Source organism: Euprymna scolopes, chromosome 31, assembly GCF_053919585.1.
Source record: "Euprymna scolopes isolate OS-2025 chromosome 31, ASM5391958v1, whole genome shotgun sequence".
NCBI lineage: Eukaryota > Metazoa > Mollusca > Cephalopoda > Sepiida > Sepiolidae > Euprymna > Euprymna scolopes.
Genome location: NC_136512.1, coordinates 73,115,793 through 73,137,770, shown reverse-complemented (window position 1 = coordinate 73,137,770; position 21,978 = coordinate 73,115,793). Strand labels below are relative to the sequence as shown.

The 21,978-nt window shown below is 32.0% G+C and overlaps 1 protein-coding gene across 1 annotated transcript in view; it reads left to right on the top strand.

Annotated features, from left to right (window-relative positions):
- The first annotated feature begins 730 nt into the window (after positions 1 to 730).
- The window catches only part of LOC145255816 (SRR1-like protein), a 52,986-nt gene continuing 31,738 nt past the window's right edge, over positions 731 to 21,978 (top strand). The window contains exons 1-4 of the mRNA XM_080114521.1: positions 731 to 1,018; positions 4,157 to 4,197; positions 7,847 to 8,271; positions 14,645 to 14,743. Of these exons, the coding sequence (XP_079970647.1) occupies positions 861 to 1,018; positions 4,157 to 4,197; positions 7,847 to 8,271; positions 14,645 to 14,743 (723 nt within the window). The 5' untranslated portion in view covers positions 731 to 860. The remainder of the gene's footprint in view (positions 1,019 to 4,156; positions 4,198 to 7,846; positions 8,272 to 14,644; positions 14,744 to 21,978) is intronic.

The following is a 21,978-nucleotide window of genomic DNA, read 5'->3' as shown; positions in this document are numbered from 1 at the left end:
TTAAACAATTACGGATATATGTTCTCTTTCACTTTCTTTATTTACTTTTTCATATTTCTTTCTCTAAGTAATTAATATCTAGTTTAATTTAAAAAAATTTTTTTTCATCTATTTCCTACTTCGGCCATAGTTTAAAATACTGATTGTTCTCTCTGATTTTAATGGCAGGTGCCCGAAATAAAATGGCGTCCCCACTCCCCATCTTTTTTTACATTTTTTAAAGGTGTCGTGTGTACCTATTTACAATGCCTCCCCACGGGACAGAGTTAGACACCAGGGTCGTTTTTTAACGTGCAGAAAAGGAACAAAAAATAAAAATTGTCTCAGTCGTGAAGGATTTCTCCTCCACTAACAGAGAACAAGAAATTGAAGAGTAGAATCTGAAGAACAGATACTACACTTTGATTTGGACCCAACAACCGCACAAATTCTCCGAATATTTTTTTTTTATGGGTATTAGTGCAGGCAGAGAGTGATCCGGACGTAAATAATAACGTTATTATTTAAAAAGCCATTCTTAACATGGGGAGGGGAGGGTGTTTTGTACCTATTCTATACTTCAACCTTACAATTGAATAAAAAAATATATCATAAAACTTTAATTAAACTTGGAAATACGATTTAAAAAATAGCGCGAATAATCACTCTCTGAACTAGAACCTTTTTTGAAATTTGCCGAACCGAACCTGATTTCGTTATTCGTTATTCACATTTCACATTTTGCTCTTTACCGGAAGTTGATACCACATGTTCATTATCGACAGCATGTTTACGTTCCCAGTTACATTTTTTTACGACTATATTTATTTCTTAAAATAACTCCGTATTGTATTTATTTTTTCAATTTCTATTCAATATTGATGGCTGATGAATTTCAAGTTGTGGTTCGATCAAAACGCCGGCAAAAGTTCTCCAAACAAAGAAAGCATTTACAAGAAACTCTGCAAGTTTGCCAAACGACAACAGGCGACGATGAAGAAAAAAATGATACATTAATCAACATTTTACAAGATTGCAGGTTTGTGCGGCTGCAACATTTATTTATATTTTTATTTTGTAAAAAATTGTTTTCACCTACACAGAACAATAACTTGAATTAGTTACCTTCATTTATCAAAGACACTATTACGTACTTAATTGGCATGCCGAAAATATTAATATATCCAAAAATTACGAAAATTCATCAAGTAAAAAGTAATTTTGGGTTTGTATTACTGTTTATGAATATTGAAATAAAAGACATTACTACACATTCATTACGGTACTGGTCGCGATTAGAGTTCCCTGCCGAACACCCTAAAAAAAACACTGACTTCTCCCTTAGTTGCCATAGTAACTAAACGATCATGGATTTTTATCGACTTTGTTTTACTGTTTATGAATATTGAAATAAAAGACATTACTACACATTTATTAATAATATCTCACTTTGAATCACTTTTATCGACCTATTTTTACTGTTTTACTGTTTATGTGTCACTTTTATCGACTTTTTCTTTTCTTTTTTAAATGACTACGTTTTAACCTTACAATTGAATAAAAAAACATTAAACTTTAATTAAGCTTAGAAATACGATTTAAAATATAGCGCGGATCATAAGTGCAGTGCACTAGCACCCAATTTTTTTATTAATAAATGTTTAGTAATTATTTTTCTTTTAATATTCATAAACAGTAAAAACGTCGTCATTTAAAAATAAAATGCTATTTAAAAAAGAAAAGAAAAAGTCGATAAAAGTGACACATAAGCAGTAAAAAAAAAAAGTCGATAAAAGTGATTCAAAGTGAGATATTATTAATAAATGTGTAGTAATGTCTTTTATTTCAATATTCATAAACAGTAAAACAAAGTCGATAAAAATTCATGATCGTTTAGTTACTATGGCAACTAAGGGAGAAGTCAGTGTTTTTTTTAGGGTGTTCGGCAGGGAACTCTAATCGCGACCAGTACCTTCGAAAAAGTTGTCAAAAAACAAATATATAACAAATAAATGTTATCAAAAGCAAGATAAGTTACTTTTCTACCTAACTGGATACATTTGTTTTTGTTTTTATTCAATTCAATGTAATATGTTTATTCAGCTCGAAAAACATGCAGTGTTTACCGATGTATTGGAAAATTCAAAATGGCGCCCGACACTCTCTTTAACATGGTAAGTTTGGGAAAAGGTGTTATAAATAATAAACTAGACAAAATACTATTAAAAAAACACCGAATATATGTCAACTTATGTCACGGTAACATATAATGAGCGAATTTCTAACAGTATTTTGTCTAGTTTATTATTTATAACATCTTTTCCTGAACTTACCGTGTTTAAGAGAGTGTCGGGCGCCATTTTGAATTTTCCAATACATCGGTAAACACTGTATGCTTTTCGAGCTGAATAAGCATCTTACATTGAATAAAAACACGAAAAATATATCCAGTTAGGTAGAAAAGTAACTTATCTTGCCTTTGATAACATTTATTTGTTATATATTTGTTTTTTTGACAACTTTTTCGAATCTATGTGTACAGTAATACAAACCCGTAATTTTTGCGGAAAATTGGGTAAAATTGCATTTTTCTTAAAAAATCATTTTTTAACGATTTTTAGCGATTCGTAGGTATTATTGATTTTTATCTATATTTCTGTCTCAGTAGTTCGAATTGAGTTGCCTCTCTTAATTTATTAACTATGGCAGACCAAAGCAAACCATTCTCGTTTCGTCATAAAATTTATTGGTTAAAAAAAATAAAACAGAAAAAAAAGTGCTATTTTTTTAAATAGTATTTTCGAGTTAAATTCAACTTTTACGAAACGTTTGTTTATTAAATTGTTAAATGAATGTACAGAATAGTCACAAAACGCCCTTGCCTTCTCATGTTAAGAATGGCTTCTTAAATAATAACGTTATTATTTCAGTGCAGTAACATAGACGCACAAGTACCAAAAAACTACTTGATAAATTTACGTGATCTTTGGGATATGACATTTTCGTTCCGTGACGGGTTCGTACATTGTAAAGATTTTACTGTGTATTTTTGATCACTGTTTGTTGACAGTTCGTCATTGTGCTGACAGAGATAAGCGCTTATCTAGTAATTAAATTTTTTTAAAAATTAGGTTGAATTCTGGACAAGAACCCCCCATTTTTTTTTATTGCCACTTGGATTTTAATGTAAGTGTTTGTAAATGTAATTATGTCTGAGAATGTTTTCTTAGTTCATGTTAAGCGATTGTGTCGAAAGAGTGTTTGATGCAAGGGAGATAACTACGTTAGACTAAAATGTAAAGAGACGATTTGGGACGCTAAAAAACGTACACTATTAGATAATAGTTGTCGAGTTCGTTTAAATTTGTGGAACTTAGCCAGAATACGGACCGTGCTGTAATAATGATATTATTTAAAAGCCCATTCTTAACACGGAGACGTAACTCTTCTGTACTTTTATCTAACAATTTAAAAAACAAAAGATGCCGGAAAAAATGAGGTGCTTCTTCTATATTATAATAACGGGAAAAATATTGAATTTCACCTGAAACAAATGGAACATACATAATTGTTAGCTCTCGAACAGCAAGATATCCAAAAATTACGAAAAAGCGATGAGGTAGAAAAATAATTATTAATACAAAAAGAAATTTGTGAAATCACTATTACGCTTGTAACAGAATGCATATGAGCGTGTGGAAAAATAGCAGCAGGAGCTGTAAGATAGCTGACTTATGAAGATATTAGCAGCAGCAGCAGCCGGAAAAAAAACACATATGCAAATTAGAAAGTGCGCGCAGGCTTACGTCAGAAGAAAAATAGGAAAAATACTCCACGTGGTTGGGCGGGAGAAGATGGACATGTAAAGTCGAAAGCGAGGAGTGGCTGACTAATGCCAGTGTGAGGTTGAGGAGAAAAAGAAAAATAACAGCCAGGTGAGATGGACGTGTGGCCCTGTGATGGTAGCAGAAATGAACAGTTAGAAAAAACAAGAAGCAGGTATTGTTTGGAAATTAGTGGCAATAAAAGCCTTTTGTTAAAACAGGAAAAAAGAAAAAAAAAAGCCGGGTTGGATTTATTTATTTTTGTTTGTTTGTTCCTTTTCGATGGTACCAGAGCATAATGGCCAAGTTACACTATAAGACTGAGTAACATTTTTTTTTATTCATCTTTTCAGTAAAGAAATTGAGTCCACAAATTTTTACGAAACCTTCAGAGGTAAGCGTGTGTCAATTTTTTATTTTTTATTGTAACATATTTTGTTTTGTTCAGTGTTTGTTTTACAATACACATTCGTACAAAAAGTGATAAAAAAAAACAAATATATAACAACTAGCAGGACCTGTGTACCGGCATTGCTCGTTGGAAGTATCACACAAAGTCAGGTCAGCTTCGATAGAGTCCTTCCACTAAACAAATTAAATTATGATTGTCTTCCCTGGAAAATACCGGGCACTGGTTTCTGTGTCCCAAATGAAATCATCTGGCTTCCATTGTTGGATGTTGTCTGGCAGTGGCAGCTAGCAGAAGCCAGTGACTGCTATTGTCAGCACTGGGGGTTACTGGTGAGTAGTTTTAGTTTAGGAAGATTACTGGCGAGTACTGGTAGGTACTGGCCTTTGTAACTGAAAACAATAAGGAATACATTGAATAATGAACGTATTAATATCATAATAACTACTTGTCGGCGACAAATTTAACTGGTATTCATATCAGACTTGAATACACCTAGAAATCAACTTTTTACATTCCATAATGGCTATCATAAAAAAAATGGCAACCTGGACATGGAAGACCGAGAAGGGAGGGGATGGTATTAGCAAGAATATGAACTGGACAATACTCATTTAAATTATTCATACCTCTTGAAAGGAGAACAACATCCAATGCGTATACACTATTAATCACCCTCCACAGTTGAATACATCCTTACTGTCTGTAAAGATCTCTAATAAACCACATGAAAATATCTTCTGAAAAACCTCCAACATAAGTTTACAATTAAACTATGGTTTTAAGTCTGTTTTATAACGTTTAAGAAAAATGCAATTTTACCCATGCCAGTTGTTAACATTCAGTGTTGAACTTACATGCATTGCCTGCAAAGCTCTTCAACAAACCAAATAAAACTATGTAAACCAAATAGAAAATATAAGGATCTGTTTATCAAGTTTCGTGTAGACAATATATTTAATATTTTGAAAATCACAATTTAACGGACTGTGGACGTCTGTATGGCAGCCGTATGTAAATGCTGAGCCAAGTGACGTATCGACGAGGAAAAAAAGAAAAAGATATAAAAGAGTCTTTAACCTGATAGGTCCTGAACTGTCCCATCGACGAAATGTTGCATCACTCTGCCTGTTCTACAAGTATTTTAATGGTGAATGTTCTGACGAACTGCAAGCACTTGTGCCCCCATGATGTAAATACTCCCGACAAACCCGACAAGCAGCTAAATCCCACCCCTACACAGTAGAGATCCCTAGATGTAAGAGAGCTTTCTACTCCAGTAGTTTCTTCCCCAGAACCGCTAGACTTTGGAATTCCCTTCTGGGTCCCTGCTTCCCCAACTTTACTGACATGCAGAAGTTCAAGTGTAACATGAACCGACATCTTGCTGCCCAACTCCCTACATAGTATTCCAGTAGTTCATGTCCCTAATAGTAGCCCCCTACACCAAAGTAGCAATGTGCCTTGTTTGGGGTGAAAATGTAATAAAAAAAAAAATAAATAAAAAAAAGCAGACAGCAGATCACGATCACGTTTGAGATGTGGATGAAGTCACGTGTGGCTGGAGAATGAAGAATCAACAAGAAACAACAAGTTGAGGTTCTTTCTATTCTTTGTCTTTGTCTCCTTTGCGACTGAGTCTACAACGTGTTGGCTCCTGAGTATCTACATGTTAACACGTGTACAACGTTACAAGAAGATTTGAAAAAACGCAAAAATCACTTTACCCACCTTCCAAATATTTTTACCACAATACGTTTAAAAAAGAAAAAAATCCATATGATCCATTAATATTCCACAAAAAATAACCTACACAGTACCGTACACAAAATATCTCTCACAATATATTCTACACAAAATATCCCGCACAATATATCCCACACAAAATATTCTACAGAAAATATCCCACACAATATATTCTACAGAAAATATCCCACACAATATATTCTACAGAAAATATCCCACACAATATATTCTACAGAAAATATCCCACACAATATATTCTACAGAAAATATCCCACACAATATATTCTACAGAAAATATCCCACACAATATATTCTACAGAAAATATCCCACACAATATATTCTACAGAAAATATCCCACACAATATATTCTACACAAAATATCCTACACATAAAAATCTACAATAAATAAGCTACATTAAATGACCTAACAAGATCGACATACCATTAAAACCAATCCACCATTTATTGTTATACTCAAATCTCTATCATCAAACTTTGGAAGCAACATGTTTATACAATTGATTGCATGTAGAATGTCACCTTTCCTTTTAGCACACTCCCTATATTGTGAACTGTTTAATAAATTTTAGATAGACAATATATTCAATTTTCTGAAAGTAACAAGGTCATGTGGCCCAATGGTTAGAGTACTTGAAAAAAATCCAGTCATAAAAGTGAGTTTCTCCTGAAGGTTGACGGTTCAATTCTCAGTGTTGGCGACCAAAAAATACAATTGTGAATTATTTAGAAACTCTATCCTGTGATGGCTGATAGAACGAGAGCATGATACTCCCATGAACTAAATAAATTCCGCTCGAAATTCCATGCAGATTCCTGAGTTTGGCAGTTTCACAAGATACACCCGAAGAAGATCGGAGGTTACATCGACCGAAATATTATGAAAATGATGCTCAAGGTAAGAACTGTAGTCCAAAGGATCCAAATGATACAATGACTGTTTTTGTTGGATAAAAATAAACTAATATTTATATTTAATACCAAGTTTGCTACTTGGATTTAAGCAAAATAAGATATAATCTCAAAATGAAGGAAGGCTACCACCAACAGGTGCAGTATAAACAAAAATAGTGATGACATACTACATATAATCATCCGTTGGTTGCCCAGTAAACTTGTCTGTCAACAGCAGGATTTCAAAGTTTTCTCTTTTTACAAATTAAAAGAAGGACTGGACCATCAGTTGTTTGGAAAAAAAGTTTTACACGCGTATCCTACAACAATTCCTTGATGCATCAATTCTAAAAAAAAAGAAGCAAAGTCTCCATTAAGAGATTCACTAATCTTATGTGATATTACAATCAGCATGTCAGAAGTTCACCTTTCAAGACAAAATCTATATTGAATGTCACTAAGTATATATGAGGGGGTCAGATATTTCCCAGATATAAATTTTTTCTTTTTAAATCGATTGTTATTGTAATTTTCCTATTGCTGTCATTTTCACCTAAAGGGAATTTTAGGCGCGTGGCAGGTTTTTCGTATTGTTTGCGAGAGTGGTAAGCTTTTAGTGACCTGATTCTTTAAAAATGAGGACCCAATGAACGTATAGGTTAAAATATTCCATATTCATCTGTCCCATTCAGGAAACAGCAATTAGACCTGTCAAAGTTTGGAACTTCCTCAACGTTGATTGGCTGGCGCTGAGTTGCAGGAGTAATTTATTTATCATGCCCTTTACATTTTTTTTTTTTTTTTCAATACCACATGCTTTTTTTTTTATCATTGAACTTTTTTTCTTATAGGACGCACCAACGCAATTCTATGCGAGGTTTTGTCCGTCTTTCCAAATGTTATGCTTTAAACAGCAATATCATTTTCATCCTAAAATTGCGCAACCCTATTGTTTTTAATTTTTTGCATTTGTAGATATTTTGCTGGTCAAACTGCACAATGGCTTAAAGTGTGAACAGCATCCGCCCTCATTCTTTTGCACTGTTCCGAATGATTCTCCGATACCGCCATCTGCTGCAATTTCTACTGCTGATCCCTCAAAAACATTATCCAGCAACTCAAATGAAGAAACTGATCTGAAAATTCCCCAAATCGAAAACGCAAATAAAACATTTTCTATTCGGTTTGAAAGTTCTCAAGCCTCGTCTTCATTTCTGTTATCATCTGGCGAAGCTGTTTCCAGTCGAATCGACCGTGTGGATGGTTTTGTTGAAAATGCTAATCATTGCAAAGAGCTGGATGGATTGGAATTGGTCATTTATGGCATTGGTAACTATGCAGAATGCTTAATAGCTCGGTACCAATTAGCTTTAATGTTGGCGTTGAGAAACACTCTGAAGGTAATTTGAAACATTCTTACTTTTATGATATCATAATTCTAACTCATTTGAACTATGAAGGTGCAATATCTAAGTATATATATATATATATATATACTAGCATTTCAGCCCAGCATTGTCAGGATGTTTAGAGGTGTATGTTGAGCAAAAAAAAAAGAAGCTTTTTTTAAACTTTGACCTCTATTATGACCCCTAAACATTTATTGTTTTGGGCTCAATTCAAGTTATTAAGTTAGGTCCATGTCCAAGGAACCTATATCTAAAATTTCAAGTGTTTAAGACCCAAAATTGTCGGAGTTTGGTAGAGTCCTCAAAGGTCAAATCATCGAACTTTGACCCCTTAACAGCCAAATTTCTGGCCGAAAACTGATAAAAGATTTTCCCAAATCTCAGTACTCTGTATATCAAATTTCGAATCTGTAGACTTAAAATTAACAGAGTTATTGTGTAGGGAAATATATGCAGACACACACACAGACATGTTCACTTTTATATATATATATATATATATATATATATATATATATATATATATTAGAGGAATTAAATTATTCAAATTAGCATATATAATATTTATTGTTCAAAAACAAGAAATACAAGATGCAATGAATTATTTCCTTATTCCATGGAGTTTAAAAATTTTTTTTTTCTTCAGTGGAAAATAATTAGCAAAACAATTTTTTTATAGACTTGTTATAATATTGCTGGTTAGTGGAAAAAATTACTAACTCTAATAGTCAGAAAGAGAGTAATGCTCAAAAAATTATAAAAAGTGCATGAGAGGATATTTAAAGTGATGTCCATGAACATAAATATAGTCACAAAGTCCAATTAATGAAGTTGGTTCAAAATTGATAAAATTTGGTATGAGTACAATATATTACCATTTCAAATATATGTAAGGCTTTTTTGCGGGTATTCTCGGGTGGGGGGTGGGTGGGTGTTGCTTACTATTTTTTACAACTTTTTATATACTTCCTAGATTATAATATCTACGATTATAAAATTCATGCTCTTCCATTCTCTCGTGTGTTTGTTGGTTTTTTTTTGTATAAATAAAACGAAACTCACCGTTGCAAAGGCCACATTTAATGCTGCCAAGAGAAAGCTCATTTTCTTTAATAATCACAAGGAATCTTCTAAACCACCAATAGCTGTGGCTAAAGATACATTACTTTATTCAAATTCCTTGGCTTAAGTTCGCAGGAAACATGAGTTGAACAAATACATTGAGGGCATTGCCAAGGCTGCTGTGAAGAAGTTGGGCTCTCTCTAACATGCTAGAAAGTTACTTAAACCTGAAAGTATCTTGTATCTCTACAAGGCCACTATTTGCCCATGTATGGAGTATTTTTGTCACATTTGGGCTGGTGCATCTGCTACTAGTCTCTCACTTTTGGACAGGGTTTAAAAGAGAGTCGCCAACCTGATAGATCCTTAAATGTCATCTAAACCTCAACCTCTTTTTCATCAATGAAATGTTGCATCCCTCTGCCTGTTTTACAAATATTTTAATGGTGGATGCTGTGATGAATTCCAAGCCCTTGTACCTCCTTGACGTAAATATCCCGTCAAACCCGACAAGCAGCAAAATCCCACCCCTACACGCAACAGATCCCCAGATGTCAGAAAGCCTTCTACTCTAATAGTTTCTTCCCTAGAACTGCTAGACTTTGGAACTCTCTTCCGGGTTCCTGCTTCTCCAACTGTACTGGCATGCAGAAGTTCAAGTGTAATGTAAAGTTGCTACTCAACTCCCTACATAGTATCCCTGCAACTTATGTCCCTGATAAAGTGCCCAGTTGAAAGTGAAGGAATTAATGTTTTTAGCCAATTTTTTCAATATTTGTCATCCGAAGGGTCGAGCTTCAAAACGATATTGATCTCGTGAAAATCTGTCGCCTCTGTCGAAAGTTTTAGGCAGACATACATACATAAATACATACATACATACATACATTTAAATAGACAGGTGAGATTTATGTTATAGATGATTATTTTATAATAAAAATATTATTTTATATATATATATATATATATATATATATATATCGGTGCTTATAAAAAATAATTTGTACAAAACGTGATGATTTCTACTAATCGGGAGATTTAAACCCAGCTACAAGGTATGAAAATAATTTATAATTATTTGAGCATTATCTGGGAAATAAAAGGCAGTTGGTTGGCCTAGTGCGATGCTCACAGTTTCTGGTCATTTGAACTCTTATTGACCATAATAATGTTCTTCCCATATTTGGTATTTATAGTTGTAAAATTTCCCTTAATTTTTATGGCAGTTGATCTTGGCCTGGAGGAAACTATCAATTTTAATAATCTTTCTGAGACTAAGTGGCATACTTTGGCGTACAGCTTCAGTGGCACTTAAATAGTAGCAGATTATATTTGTTCCTTAAATTTAACAATGGTACAAGGCTCTCACTATAAAAAGTCAGAAAAGTAAATGTTAAAGCCGAGCAAGAGTTATATATATATATATATATATATATATATATATATTTTTTTTGTTTAAATTTAATTCAGAAAAATGCTTAAAACATAGCGTACATGATAGATTTTATAAATTTACTATATTTTAGACATTATCTTATTGTATTTCTATTTTAAGTCCACCCTTAAAATATCTGATTTGAAAAATCTACAGCTATCCTGAGTTCCTAAGCTCAATTTAATGTGGACCCTTACACATCGTATCCTAATGATTTGTTCAAAATCAAAATTGGATGAGGAATTTAAAATAATTGCTGATACTCCATCCAAGAATGGGTACCGTCTTGATGTGATTAGCATGACGTCAGGAGAAAAAATGGTTGACATCAACTTTTTTTTTCTCCTCACATCATGCCTGCTTTATCTTATTTTATTCATATTTCAAGTTCATCTCCAGCTATCCTTAGCTTTTATCAAAAATATTACGGAGGTTTTTAATATATAATTTTAATCTACATACGAAATATAGCTTACAGCGGACACTTCAAAAAACTGCTTCCACTTCATAAAATGAGTAGGATTATACCCCGGGCTTTCCATACCCAAAGGATTATCACTAAGGACAAAAAATACCTTACAATAAATTGGAATCTACCTAGTGTGTGGATTTATCCAACAAACTCGGACTCTGACCACAATATACCAATCTATACAAGGATTATCACAACACCCGGATACCATGAAGTCATATCCTTTCATTGTATCTACTTTTTATTTCATCTATTTTCTTTATCTACGCACCTTAAAATGATGTAATTAATTTTTAAATATATTTTCTTTGTATGTGCTAAAAAACAACATTATTTTGAATTAGACCTAAAATGAGCCTACATTGAAAATTCATGAGTTAAGGAAAAAGATCTCAACTGTATTCTTTATTTAAACAATAAATTTCTGTTCTGAAAAATTATGTTTTTCAAATGAAATTTAAACAAAAAAACCCTATAAATTCCATTTGCTCTATCAAGTATATTGAGCTATTCTCTTTCTGGCTGGGATTGACTTATATATATATATATATATATATATATATATATATATATATATATATATATATATATATATATATATATATACCTCCTGAAATAATTAATCTGTGTTCCTATTCGCTTCTGAATTCTGATTGATTATATATATATATATATATATATATATATATATATATATAGACTAGCAAGGAGGCACAACGTTGTATGGGACTTAATGACTCACATACCAGCATTATTCATCTCACGCCCACATACTTACAGCCTAACAAAGTCAAACGAACATAGACGAATTACTATTCACAGCTATACACGCAATAACAAGGACAAGGTCAACCAACACACACACATACATAAGCAACATTGACTAATACTCGCATATATTACTAACACACGTATAATCTTCTACACGTTAAATGTTTTTATTGTCAATTAATTAATCTGTGTGCCTATTCACCTCAGGATTCTGATATATATATATATATATATATATATATATATATATATATATATATATATAAACTTTATGTGTGTGTGAGTTCGTTTGCTATGGACTCAGAAACAGCTGGGCTGATTTTCTAAAAATTTCACACAAAGCTATTTTATGTAGTGTTCTTACATACTTTTTATATTGAAATGCGTCTGTTGAGTACCGATAAAAGAAAAAATCTGATTAAAGAAGGAAGTCCGATTTTGACCAAAGTTAACACTTTTATACAACCTAACATCACAAGTTCATTTGATAAGTTTTCTCACTACACAAGCAGAAAAGTCTAGCATATAAATCAACTGTAAATTCTTTCATAAGAAAAACCTTTTCAGATATAAGGTTTAGTTTTAAATTAAAATTAATATTTTACTAACCCATTTATGTTAAAATGACAAAAATATTATTTTATATATAAACTAGCCTGAGTGCCTGGTGTTCATTCAAAATGAATGTTTCTGTTTAGAGCACAATTGAACCATAATACTTGTCTTTTTACATTTTAAACTTTAATTGAAGCTATTATTTAGAGATAATTTCATAAAATCAACAGTAGATTCTCTACAGTGCAATTTAGAGTACAGTGTATTGTGAACTGTCACTGTGGAGAGGCATCTGAAGCTTCCTCTCGGTACACTGCATGGGGGGGAATGGTAATCAAAAGATATGATTAAAAAATGGGTAATTTCATCGATTTCAATGATATTAAAAGTAAAAGAGATGGAAAATTTGTTAATCCTCATTGAATCCCGGACAACGTCGGGTCTCTCTGCTATTATATATATATTCAACATTGTCCAATTATCTTGTAATTAGTGTTACTGTTTTTCTTTTTGTAATTATGCTGGTTTCTATTTTCAAAATGTTATTTTTCTCTAAAGGGAAGTAACTCTGTCATGACAAATACAGTTAAATATCCATTTTAAAAAAAAATTTTTTTTTTTTATAAAGATGATATTTTAAAATGATCAAGTTTTTTTCTGACAATAATTAAATTGAATTACGTTTTAATCTTTAACATGTTGCAAGGATCCACAAGAAAGAAAAAAAAAATGGCAAACCAGAATCAAATATTGATTTTGTAGGAAGAAAACCATCAAGAAAAAAAATATGAGAAAGAAACAGACATTACTGTATATATTAAGTTTTAATTTATTAATCCTGTAAAATTAATCTATACAAGCTGAGGCTTTAGCTGGATGCTTATTTCTTGGAAATTTTTAATAGACTCCATATTTCCAGCCCTATCCTACTAGCTCAGGCTGTCCGAAGATACTGGCTTCCCAAGTTAAAATACAGCAATATATCAATGTTTTTTTCCTTTCCCTTCGAAAAGGGCAACATGTTCTGCAATGTTAAAAACAAAACCAACGATTTTGCTCTACAAACAACCAAACCAAACCAAACTTAAACACCATGAATAAATATTTGGGGGTATAAAGAATTTGAAACATGAAACCTAAAGAACTTGAAAAATGATTGATATGCCACAAAATAAAACAACCAAACCAAACCAAACTTAAACACCATGAATAAATATTTGGGGGTATAAAGAATTTGAAACATGAAACCTAAAGAACTTAAAAAATGATTGATATGCCACAAAATAAAACAACCAAACCAAACCAAACTTAAACACCATGAATAAATATTTGGGGGTATAAAGAATTTGAAACATGAAACCTAAAGAACTTAAAAAATGATTGATATGCCACAAAATAAAACAACCAAACCAAACCAAACTTAAACACCATGAATAAATATTTGGGGGTATAAAGAATTTGAAACATGAAAACTAAAGAACTTAAAAAATGATTGATATGCCACAAAATAAAACAACCAAACCAAACCAAACTTAAACACCATGAATAAATATTTGGGGGTATAAAGAATTTGAAACATGAAACCTAAAGAACTTAAAAAATGATTGATATGCCACAAAATAAAACAACCAAACCAAACCAAACTTAAACACCATGAATAAATATTTGGGGGTATAAAGAATTTGAAACATGAAACCTAAGGAACTTGAAAATGATTGATATGCCACAAAATAAAACAACCAAACCAAACACGAGAAATAAATATTTAAAAATATAAAGAACTTATAAATACTTATTTCTAAATTACTGGCTTTGGCATTACATGAAATGAAAAAAGCTGAAGTGCCATGAAACCAAACATCGAAACCAAACTTAGGCTGGCCATGAAAAGAATCTCTCTCCATATTTACACTGCCATTTAACAACTGATTAACTATCTCAAATATGCTCTCTCTCTCCTTGATCCTGATTAACGAATCAGAATATTTTATATCTTTCAGCCTTTTTCGTTATCTAACATCAGTCTACTACTTGCAATCTGTTTAAAAAAAAAAATGTTTATTCTTCAGTTACCTCAGGCTCGTCTTCTGGTCTTTGATCCAAGGTTATCGAACATTGAAAAGTCTGTCATTAATGAATTAGGATTATCCCTGATTAGCCATAACGAGGTAAGCTATCCCTTTTCCTTTTATTTTATGGAAGAGTAAGACAAAAATTACTTTATTTTACGAGACATTTTCCCATTTTTTTCTTTTAATAAGTACTTTATGCCTGTTGACTAGGAGTAAGTGTTTTATGCCAAACTTCTGGTGTGAATGTGGTATTGTGGTGACTAATCCCTATTAACCCAACTGTGCATCAAATGGATTACTTAATTAGCTGCATCTTATCATAACAAAGGTGCATACAAAATTTCAGCCAGATCGAACCAGTAGTTTCTGAGAAAAAGTTGAACGGACAGACAGACAGACAGACAAGAGAAATATAGATATTTTTAGATGAGGCAGGCTTTTCTCTATCTTTAAAAGAAGAGATTCATATTTTTAACTGGCCATTCTTGATTATGTTATGTTTTTTTATTGTCTCTAATAAGCGACCTGATGGGACAGAGACAATATTTTTTATCATGGTCAGCACGTAAGACAGTTATGAAGACAATATAGACATTTGCCTAAATTAAAAAAAATTTAAATAAAACTTATTGTGGATTGATTCTTACCTTTGGCTATTAAAATGTATCTTACCATGTGTGTAATATATATATATATATATAATTTCCTCAAAACCTCTGGCCTTGATGGAGGAGAGATTAAAACTTGCTGTTATGGTTTCAAATGATCAAAAATAACAGCAAGGGGAGACTTGATTCCAAATATTTCTCATATGTTATATCTCCCATTTTTTGGAAATAGGATATGATTATGAATATCTCCAGTATCAAATAATCCTTATACACTGTGAAATTTACTTTATGTATGAAAACCAAAGAGGGGAGATATAACGTATGAGAAATATTTGGAATCAAGTCTCCCCTTGCTGTTATTTCAGATCATTTGAAAACAAAGCAAGTTTTAGTTTCCCCTCCATCAAGGCGAGATATTTTGGGGAAATATCAGATATTTTGTAATTCATATGCAAAACTAGGAAAACAAATGACTATGATTAAAACATTTTATGGCTGTAAAATGTGCCAAAAATGGGCTTTGGATGATAGATGATCCCCTTAATGTGCGACCGTAAGGGCAAATGTCATCTAGGTCATTAGCTTTTCAACTAGCCTTCATTTGTCAAATTTTTTTTTTTTTTTTTTTTACATGGGCATCACCACTTATCAAGGCTTTGAGGCCACTCAAGGATAAGGATTAAAGAGTGTACAGTAGAAATTGGACAATATATCGTTAGTAATGAAAATTTGGTGAATTTGTTAACTTATATGGAATGGCTCATCAAAAACTTGTTTATGTTAGACTTGAAGACAACCATATTGTAATCAGCTGGAAAGCAGGAAAACGGAAGATAATTCCATAGGCATGCAATTCTAATAAAGAAGCTTTGCTCATGGAATCTACGTTTAGGTTTAGGTACAGATAAAGAGTGGGGTGAATTATTGATAGTGTTTTCTGCTAGACGAGTGTTTCTTGTGAAAGTTTGGCGAGGAGGAGGACCATAGATTGGAGCTCAGCCGAGCACTTGCCATGAAAATAACGATAAAGCAGAGACAAACTCGCAGCATTTCTTCTGTGAGAAAGAGGTTGCAGGGAAGAGAAAAGAACACCTCCTACGAGGCTACGAAGTCTATTTTGAACTCTATCAAGGCAGGATAAGTCCTTTCTAGCAGCTCCTGCCCAGATGTGGCAACAGTACTCCATCCTTGGATGTACCTGGCTCTTATGTAAGATAGAGAATTGCATCAGCAGTGAGATATCTACTGGATCGATAGAAGGATCCCACCATTTTTCCAGCGGCCTTGGCAACGGATTTAATGTATGTGTTCTACTTAAGATCAGGAATAAAAGTCAAACCCAGAAGCTGGTCAAAACATGAGGTCTCCCCAAGACAAGAGCTATTCATTTCAATTGATGCCAGATGGGGATCAGAGCGTTGATGATGTAAAGATAAAAGTTCCCCATCAATTCTGATCAATAATTGCAGAGATTTCGAACTTTAAAAATTTCCCAAAAGGTAGTGTGTGGATTTATATATATACTAGCATGGGTGCCCGGCGTTTCCCGGGTATTTGGAGGTGTATGCTGAGCAAAAAAAAAAAAAATGGTAAATTTTTTTTTTTAAACTTTGACCCTTATTATGACCCCTTAAAATTTATTGTTTTGGGCTCAAATCGAGTAATTAAGTTAGATCCATGTCCAAGGAACCTATATCTAAACTTTCAAGTGTTTAGACCCAAAATTGTCGGAGGAGTTTGGTAGAGTTCTCAAAGGTCAAATCGTTGAACTTTGACCCCTTAAAAGCTAAATTTCTGGATGAAAACCGATCACATAGATTTTCCCAAATCTCAATACCCTGTATATCAAATTTCGACTTGGTAGACTAAAAATTGACTGAGTTATTGTGTATAGGGAAATGTACACAGACAGACACACAGGCACATTTACTTTTATAGATATATAGACTAGCAGTTCCGACCGGCTTTGCTCGGGCCCTATGTACTGTTCATAAGGTTATGTGCATATGTATATATTAAAAATTGTGAATATGTAAAGTAATGCCTTTCTCTATAATAGTCTTCCTTAACTACCATAGAGAAAAGACAGACAGACACAGACATTTTCACTTTTATAGATATATAGATAGATAGATAGATAGATTGTATGCAATATATAGAAATGATTTAAAAAGTATTAAAAAAAAGACCCATGCGCCACCACCGAGAATCGAAACCAAAACATTCAGCTCACGATTTATTTTGCCTCTGCCATAAATGACTGGACTATGAAAACATGTTTACTGCAAGTCTAAAAATTAAAACATGAACTAAAAATTTTTCACTTTTTCACCGATTTTTTCCGGGCTAAAACCCAAATATAAATTTTTGAATGGATTCAAATACCTTATATATGAAGTTTCATGTCTGCAGACCAAAAACTGTAGGAGGAGTTTGGTAGGCAAAATTTGTTAAACAAAAATATATACGTATACATAAATATATATGGAAACAATTTTGTGTTTACTATAAAGTTTTTACACAAATATTATGCAAGTATAAATCATGTAGAATATCTGCATAAATATAATTACACGTAATAGTTAACTAAAGATGATTATCCCATTAGAAAACCGAAGCAACTAATAGGGAATTAATTAAACTGAATGTTTAATAGAATATGCAAATTAGCTAGATCTTTTGCTAGTGAATGCATAACTCATAAGAAAATTGTATTTTCTTTTCAAATAAGTAGAAAAGAGGGTTTTTAATATGAATATCAAGGCACACAAAAGAAAAACGAATTATTTATTATGGAAGGGAGATAACTAGCATCAAGTAAGCAAAAATAAACATTTTTTTGCAAGAGATAATTTGAAACGTTAAAATAATCGATAGAACAATGAAACAATTTCAAGTTAAATTTCGTCTTCACAAAAGCATAGTCCTGGAAATTGCTGAAGCAGTTTACAAAAGGATAAGTAAAAAAATCATATCCTTTCAAAACTAAAAAAAATAAATTTGCAATCATAAATATAAATATTATTATTAACAAAAATCTATGCGCGAATACTATACTTGAACCATGATCTCTGCAAGAACTGTTAGTCTTAGAAATTGCTGCAACAGTTTATGAAAATGAAACAAATTAATTAAAAAAAAATAAAAATGAAAAATAATATTGATTCGAATAATAACAAAAATTAATATGTTGTATGGTACTTCTACGGAATTTAAACTGAATTGTTGCTTTTTTAATCTTGACCTAACCCTAAACAGCACTTATGGAGTTCGAGACCATTATATAAGGGAGATAACTAGAATAAACTAATCAAAAATAAACATTGTTTTGCAAGAGATAATTCGAGACGCTTAAATAATTGGTTGAACAATTAAACAATTACAAGTATAAAAAGACCTTGTCTCCACAAAAGCATAGTTCCGGAAATTGCTGAAGCAGTTTATGAAAAGGATATACACATATTAAAAAAATCATATCCTTTCAAAATTGAAAAATGAATTCACAATCATAAATATAAATGAATACACAAATACTTGAACCATGATCTCCAAGAATCGTTAGTCTCGGAAATTGCTGAAACAGTTTACGAAAATGAAACAAATTAATTAAAAACTAAAACTGAAAAATAATAATTTAAATAATAACAAAAATGAATGCATGAATGTACCTGAACAATAATCACCAGAATAGCCGTTAATCCTGGAAATTGCTGTAATAGTTTACGAAAAAGGAACAAATCAAATAAACTAAAAATATACAATAATAATAAACCACGAACAATACTAAACCTGAGCAATCGAAATCGAAAAAGGAAACAAATTAATTAAAAAACTAAAAATGAAACGGTGTTAAATAAAAAAAAATAATTAAATTTGTTAATTAATGAAAACCAAAAGTAAACAAACTGTAAAAATGAAACAATATTAAAACTGCAAAAAATTAATTTGTTAATTAATGAAGAAAAAAAAAACATATATTAATCCCTGATCGAAATAATTATGGGAGGAAAAACTTTTCCGTTTTCTGCCAAAGAAATTCCATGAGATGAAAGTAGAACATCTCACTTTTTATTTAATTTATTGGAATTCATTTATTTATTGCAGACTTTTATCCTCATCGTTTTTAGTTGTTTCATGACGTTTTGGCCAACTATTTCTCTGGTCTTTGTCAGATGCTAACCGCGACGCGATAGGAACTCCGAATCTCCTAACTGCATTTCATAAAACATAGTCTTCAAAGCATCAACTTCCAAAGAAAAAATAAAATAAACTTCCGTTCAATAATCCAAAAATGTCCAAGTAAAAATAATCAAATAAAAAGCAGTGAACTATCTCATCAATTAAAAAAAAGTCATAATAGTTTTGGCTTGACATATTTTCCTAAAATATATTATTTAATTGGAATTCATTATTGAGATGAGTATTATTTATTAATTTATTTATTGCGGACTATTATTGTAATCTTGTAGTTGTTGTTTGACAACGTTTCAACCAACTATTGCTCTGGCCTTTGTCAGGTATTAACCGCAGTGGGGTCTACGTTTATTTTATTATCTAATCTTCCAGACCCGACGGTCCTTAATATGACCTAAAACTATATCCGATGGTGAGGCCCCACCTTGCGGGCTTTGGGGAGTGTGAAACCACCCTTTAATTGCCATTGCTCCCAGGTCCACTCTGACCCGGAGTGGTAGTACCTGTTAGGGTCCCAACTCTGGGTTAAATAGAATCTGACGTAAGAAAAAAATATACTCCATTAAAAATTGTCCCTCAAAATAACTAGATTCGGCATTAAATAACCTGAAAAAGGTTGATATGCCGTAAAACAAAAACAACCAACCAACCAATCCAGACCTAACAATGGAAGCTCAGATAACAAATAAATGTGGATTTATAAGACCAAAAAAATTCAATCTTGATCGCGTTTTAAGGCCTGTGGCATAGTGGATAAAGATGTTGAATCTCTACGGTTCCAGGTGAGCATTGTCTGAAGATAGCGGTTTCAATCCTACCCAAAGCCGGCCAGAGATTTAGTTGGCCAAAAACGTGGTGAGACGACATAGAAGGCAGTAATTGCTGAGGATGCAATCAGGAGACTCGGAATTCCTATCCCATCGCGGTTACCACCTGACAAAGACTAGAGAAATAGTTGGCCGAAACGTCATGAAACAACAGCTAAGAAAGATGAGGATAATAGTCCGCAATAAATAAAATAATCTCACTTTTTGTTCCCAACTATTATTGGATGTGCCTTTTGGCATGAGACCAAAACTCTTCATTTTAAAATATAAAATTTGTTTTTCTTTATTCTCATTAATTGTAAATACTAATAAAAAAAACATGTAAATTTCAATGTTAATTATTTATATACATTTTATATGATATAAATATAGAAATAATAGATATAATAAATTTTGACATTATATTATGTTAATTATATATTTATATATATTATATTATATAAATAATATAGAAATGATATATTAAAAAATAATGTCGATGTTATATTATGTTAATTATATATTTATACATATTATATTATATAAATAATACAGAAATAATATATTAAAAAAATAATTTCGATGTGATATTATGTTAATTATATATTTATATATATTATATAGCTAATTTGAAATAATATATATAAAAAAGAAATTTCAACGTTAATAAATATTTAAGCATATTTTTATCTTAACTTTGATTGTTTGTGTGCACTATAATCAGTACAATTGACAAAATTAGTCTCATCGATGACTGTGGCATGCTCAGCTACTTTAGACGTGACGGACTGAGCATACAGCTCTCTTGCGTTCTTTATTACTTTTTTACAGTAGTTGCTGGCAGTCCTGAAAGCCGCTTTAGTCTCAGTACATCTATTATGTTGGAATCAATGGAAAGTGATTTCTGTGCACAATAGCAGCAGCACTTTCTGGAGCGAACCACGACTGGCTGGTAGGTTTTTGCTGGAACTTTTTCGAGGATATGAAACGGTCTATACCTATGATTAACAATTCCGTCAGGTCTGATACTATAGAGGACACATCCTTTTTAAACATGGAATGCAGAGGTAGATCTGATATAAATGTGTTGGAAGCTATTCCAGTCAGCCATAGAGTATTGATATACTGTACGAAGGAAAGGTACATCTGAGGACTTATTACATTTAATTTTTATTTAACTGAGTGGTCAGAAGATCCAAGTGGAGACAGAACTGAAGCTGAACACAGTTCAAGGCAAGTTGTGAGAAAAAGGTCAAGGAGACTTGCATACTGACCGTCAGTGTCGGGCACATGGGTGGGTGCGTGAACAATCTGAGTGAAGTCATAAGTAGTGATAGGATGATTCCAATATTTTCCCCCGATTCCGATATCAATTACCGATTCCGTGCTAAAATTTCCGATTCCGATACCTTTTCCGATTCCGATTCTTTATGAGTCTCTGATTATTTAACTATAAGATTGTTATTTCCCCCAATTTTCTTAAAAACACACGTTAAAATATGCAGATATTTTGCTAAACATTAAAATACACCTGTGGAGGATGATCTATCGATTTTATTTGAACTGGTAATTTAAAATCAATAAATATTTATTATTTTATAATTATTACCAGCAATGGAAGATTTTGATTTCAACAAAATCAAATTAAAAAAAAAAGACAATTAAAGGAATCGTTTTAGCATCAGAAAATGGGCATCAATTTTTCCGATTCCCGATTCTG